The sequence below is a fragment of the Petaurus breviceps genome, unplaced genomic scaffold, assembly GCF_028583685.1.
Source record: "Petaurus breviceps papuanus isolate PSGF00001 unplaced genomic scaffold, PetGlider_PUasm1.0 214, whole genome shotgun sequence".
Taxonomy (NCBI): Eukaryota; Metazoa; Chordata; class Mammalia; order Diprotodontia; family Petauridae; genus Petaurus; species Petaurus breviceps.
The window spans coordinates 3,814,233-3,819,961 of NW_027185863.1; the positions used below are offsets into that span (position 1 = coordinate 3,814,233).

At 38.7% G+C, this 5,729-nt stretch overlaps 1 protein-coding gene across 10 annotated transcripts in view; it reads left to right on the top strand.

The window, feature by feature from the left end:
- NCK2 (NCK adaptor protein 2) overlaps positions 1 to 5,729 on the top strand; it is a 202,648-nt gene that overhangs the window by 161,802 nt on the left and 35,117 nt on the right. For all 10 annotated transcript variants that reach the window (XM_069093978.1, XM_069093976.1, XM_069093979.1 and 7 more), the window contains one exon: positions 5,002 to 5,723. In XM_069093978.1, the coding sequence (XP_068950079.1) occupies positions 5,002 to 5,723 (722 nt within the window). The remainder of the gene's footprint in view (positions 1 to 5,001; positions 5,724 to 5,729) is intronic.

Sequence of the window (5,729 nt, forward strand, 5' to 3'; positions counted from 1 at the left end):
GGCAAACTGAGGCACAAAGTTCTGAGTATATTCAGTTTATTGATAAGACTAGTAATTACCCGTCTTTGGCTCTTCAGCAAGCCAAAAGATCCTGAATGAGGACTGACAAATTAATTTTATGGATAAAAGTAGGGTCATCCAAAAACTAGAAGTTAGCATCATAGATGGGGAAAACAATATGATGGGTTATAAACCCTGCAGCATCATAGATGTGGAGGACAGTATGATTGGCTAGAAATTTGGAGTGCAGAGCCACCAACAATCCCTCCTTCCATCTTGTTGCTTGGAAAGTTCATTGGAGGTGTCCATCTGCATGGTTAGTGTCATGGTGATGACAGACCAAATTCTCTTGAAGGACAGCCAGTCTTGCAGAGATAACAGACCAGGTTCCCTGGCATTTACCTGCATCCTTCAAGGATAACAGCTTTCCTTGACACAAGAATAGAAGACTGATTAAGTAGATCTGAACTTCTAAACTTAGCTTAGAGACAATGAATGATTTATAGGAAAGTTGAACTTCCAAACTTAACTCGAGACAAATGAAATGTGACTTCAGTTGTTGCACAAAATGTCAGTAGTGATACAAAATGAAATCAATTACAGAAGAGAATCCATTTTGTTTTCTCGGTTTTTAGAGCTTAATCATTATTCTTGAGAAAGTCATGTTCATTCTCTGTGATCATTGTTTCCCTTTCCAGCTTTTTACGGACAGTCCCTTTAATGATAGACTCTAAAATGTTCCCAGATAATTACTCAGCATATTTCACTAAACAATTAAATGATAGTCTGATATTTCATAAAATGATTCTTCACAGCATTCAATATTTGTTCAGATTGTGTAATACTGTAAGAGTAGAAATTGGATTGATTGAATGTTCAAGGGCATATGCATTAATAATAATGGTTTCCTTTCTCCTAAAAGTGTTATGCAGAGGAAAAAAAAAGTTAGCTGAGTGTTGTAGATAGTTGAGTTCTGGTTAATAAAGGTTTTATTCTCATTTCTAAATGGTACTTGAGTTTTAAAGAATAGATGTAAATGCATAACTTGAGCTCTTGCTATGGTAATAAAGATATCTGTTTACTTCACTTCATTTTAAATATTGCCCATTCCTTTCTGTTGCAACTCAACCAGATAAATGGTATGATTTAAAAACAACACAGAAGAAATTGAAGGAACAATAAAAGGGAAAAGATGAAAATGAGAAAAGCAACTCTCAGGTTGCCTTTGCACAAAATGTACTAAATTTGCCTAGAGTACTTTGAGGGAGGGGGTTGCTGAAAGTGTAAGAAAAAATCTAGAGGCTGCTTTTCTAACCCCTTCAGTGCTATTCAAGTATAATAACACAAAAAGAGTAGGAAAATCCCCCCCCACTGATGTTTTGCCCTTACTTCCCTTCCAACAACCTTTACCCTATTGCACTTGCTCATCATTTCACCAAGAGTTTCTGCCTCATCATTTTCCTCTTCCGTGCATTTTATCTTCTTGCTTTAGGTCTTTACCTGCCAGTGGGGCCTCATCCCTTATCTTGCCAATTTTTCCCTTTGGAGTCTCTGGCTCACGTCACAAGAGTCTCAGAGGGAATTGAGGGTTGAAAGATACCACATCAAAGGATCCAAGCACCGAAAGGAATATGAAGTAAATCACCTCTAACTTCAACCCCTGACTTCCTGCCTCACTTTACTAATGAAGAAACTGAGGCTCAGGAATGTTAAGGTGACCTTGCCCAAGGTCACAAAGCTATTTAGTGATTTCCCAACCACCAAAGTAAAGATACTCCTGGTGTCCCAAATGAAATGTTGAATGCATTTTCCCATATAAATATTGACATAAATTTCATAAGTAGGCTTTTGTGGATTGCCCTTGTACCCTGTAGAGCATTTAGAGCACTGTTTTGTTGGGAAAATCTGTTTGGAATTTCAAATAACTAAAAAAAAAAAAAATGAACCTCTTTTAACATAACCTGTTACTGTTAGTAACTGCCTAAAATTAAATAATAAAAAAAATTCAGAACTGGTATTAAAGAGTCACAGTATTAGATATCAGTTTCTCAACTCCAAAAGATTAAGTAGTTATTTATTCAGAGATGGAGGAGAGAGTTGAAGCTTAAGGAACCGTCTGTTTGAAAATCCAAATTACTAGAGTTTGTGGGTGAAGAGAACAGTGATTCAGTCATGAGAAATATATGCAAAGAAATAATGAGATCATTCATTTTAGGTTTACATTCTAACAAGTACCTTTACAAGTCTAAAACTTTGGAGGGTGGTGGAACATTTTCTCCCCTCCTTAATATTCCTTAATTCTTGCTTTCATGTTGGCGTCTTGCTTGACAGATGTTATTGTTCAGTTTATAATGTTGGAATTCTTCATCTGAATTTAAACCTTTGCCAGCTTTCCCCTGGAGGAAGCAGTTTTAAGTACCATTTTCCTGTAATTGTATCGCAGAACACAATAAAATCATTCCCTCCACTGCCAACTTTCCAAGTAGTCTATCTGCTCATGCTCAGTTGAAGAATGATAAAATTATGGGAGGATTAACTCAGTGTGGAAGCTTGGCTGGATGAGTTTATTAGAAGAGGGCATGGGGTAAAGACTTGGAACAGTTCAGAGTGGCCTGTTGGCACCCCGTGAGCACTTGCATTAGTCAGGGAAGCAGGTCATTATTTTCAAGTTATCACAATAGTGGCTCCAAGCAGCAGATTCCTTTCACACCTTATGTTGCAATCTGGCTGGTTAGTGGCAGAGCACTTAGTTGTTTTTTTTCTTTTTGAATTACCTATTTGAATACACCAGACTGTTTCTATTATGCTTTATAAGCACTTAAGTTAAATGTTTTTAGTATATAATGAAATAGCATAACCATTAAACAGAAGTGAATTTGGGTAATATATTTTAAAAATTATGGTGTGAATATTTCTAAGGATAAATAAATTCATAAGCAACAAAAATAAAATCTTTTGTCTGGCTTTGCTTTTGTCTGATTTTCTTTTAATGGGACCCCTTCTGCAAGTAATTTGGACATGGCTCTACCATTATCTTTGGATCTCTTTGCCATTATCTGCTTGCTCCAGGGAAAAACTAGCAACATGTTTGTATGTTAGTATGGTGTCCACTGAACAATTTAAGGTGGTATAACCTGAAGGATATTGGGCAAACTATCAAAAATAGGGCACAGTTTTATGTTCTAACTATCACCCTGTTCCCTCTTTTCCCCCATCTCTTGATATACCAAAGGACTACAAAAGGACTTTCAATTTGGGGTCCCCAGATCCTTAAGAGATCTACTGATAGGTTTCAGACAGGTAAATGAATTTGAACTTGAATCACAACTTTGTGTTTACTAACTTTTGGTTTCCTGAGTTCAAATCCCACCTCAGACACTTACTGGCTGTGTGACCCTGGGCAGGTCACTTAACCCTCATTGTCTCAGTTCTTCATCTGTAAAGTATGCTAGAAAAGGAAATGGCAAACCCCTCCAGTATCTTTGCCAAGAAAACCCTACATGGAGTCATAAAAAAATAGGACATAACTGAACAGCAAGGGTCTATGGATGGGTCACTAGTTCCTAGCTATAGATGTCTTCCTCTCAGAGTTTGGGTGGAAAATCTTTTGTGCTGAGGTAACAAAGGAGGGCACAAATGCCTCAAAAAGCTAACTCGTTGTCGTGGTGTTTGTTAGGTAACATTAGCAGAGCTTAGTTTATCTGGTGATTCATTAGCACTTACTGTCTTCTGGCAGAGAACAAAGATTAGATCACAGAGCAGGTAAGTATGAATAGGGAGAAAAGTTTTAGTATTCACTTGGAACATAGAAGCCTCAGTTACTGCCTAGTTGGAAGAGGGCGCTGCACTTAGAAGCCCCGAGTAATTCTCTCTGGCAGCATGAGGATATTGAGTACCTTGGCAGATGGCATACACCTTGCATTTGCCATCAGACTCATTGTCTTGGTTAATTTTGCTAACCTACATTTTTTTTCTTCTCTAATTTTTTTTTTAAAGCAATCGGGGTTAAGTAACTTGCTCAAGGTTACACGGCCATTTATTTCTGGGTGTGGTGCTAAGTATCTGAGCCCGGATTCAATCCCCAGGTTATCCCGACACTGGAGCCGGTGCTCTTACTCGCTGTGCTACCTGGCCGCCCCTTCTTCTCTATTTTTTGTCAGAAAGGAAGGCCCTTGGGGGAGAAAAGGACTATGTTTGGAACTGAAGATATTAAAACAAACTATTAATATTAAAAATAAAAATAAGCATATGTTTTGGAATACGGATAATTCAAAGATTTCTAGAACCTTAGAATTCAGAAGCAGCACTTAGTGGCACAGCCCAGCCTTCCACCTGTGCAAGAGTACTAAGGACACACTATGAGCTCATACTTAGTGTACCTGAGGGATGTAGAAATTGTCCCCAGATGACTTATCTTTTCAGTAAACTAAACTCTCCCCTGTTTTTATTGAGCTTTTTTCAGTATTACCAGTTACTTTGCAGGTTTCCAAAGTGAATGGCAATGGTGGTGTTGTCATTCAGTCATTTCAGATTCTTTGTCACCCTGTTCTTTGTAAAGATACTAGTGTGATTTTGCCATTTCCTTCTCTGGCTCATTTTACAGGTGAAGACACTGAGGCAAACAGACTTAAGTGACTTGCCCAGGGTTAACATAGCTAGTAAGCATCCAAGGCCAGATTATCCTCTATTTATATTGGACTTTTTTTGGCATTACCAGCAACTTTGTAGATTTCTGAAGGGAATGACAATTATAGATCAGCATTAATTGAGCCATCTGTTGAAATGTAGATTTGAGCAACCATGTTAATATTTCCTGATGGTAGTCATGAGGTCTTCTAGTCACACATGGCCAATCTATTTCTGTGCATTGTTTTTGTTAAGTTGACGGTGAAGTTTATGGTAAGCCAGAAATGCTTCCTATTTTTTATTTTGAAAAGCACTTGACTTTTTATTTATCGCTTAATTATTTTATTACAAAGCCTTTCCCTTTGTTTCTGACAGGGCTGGGTAAGACAAAAAGAAAGACAAGCACAAGAGACGCCTCTCCCACCCCTAGCACGGATGCAGAATATCCATCCAATGGAAGCACTGCGGACAGGATTTACGACCTCAACATCCCAGCCTATGTCAAATTCGCGTATGTTGCAGAGAGGGAGGATGAACTCTCTCTAGTGAAAGGATCCCGAGTCATCGTGATGGAAAAGTGTAGTGACGGTTGGTGGCGAGGTAGCTACAATGGACAGATTGGCTGGTTTCCTTCAAACTATGTTGTAGAGGAACTTGAAGAAGCAACAGCTGATTCCCCAAGTTTCCTCAGTTTAAGAAAAGGAGCATCAATGAGTAATGGCCAGAGTATGAAAGTGCTGCATATTGTTCAAACACTCTATCCTTTCAGTTCTGTTACGGAGGAAGAGCTCAACTTTGATAAAGGGGAAACAATGGAAGTCATTGAAAAACCTGAAAATGACCCGGAATGGTGGAAATGTAAAAATTCACGAGGGCAAATTGGCCTCGTTCCTAAAAACTACGTAGTCATCTTAAGTGATGGTCCTGCCATGAACACTTCCCATCCACCTCAGATAAGCTATACAGGGCCATCTTCCACGGGACGGTTTGCTGGAAGAGAGTGGTATTATGGGAACGTTACACGACATCAGGCCGAATGTGCCCTTAATGAACGGGGTGTCGAAGGTGACTTCCTTGTTAGAGATAGTGAATCTTCGGTAAGT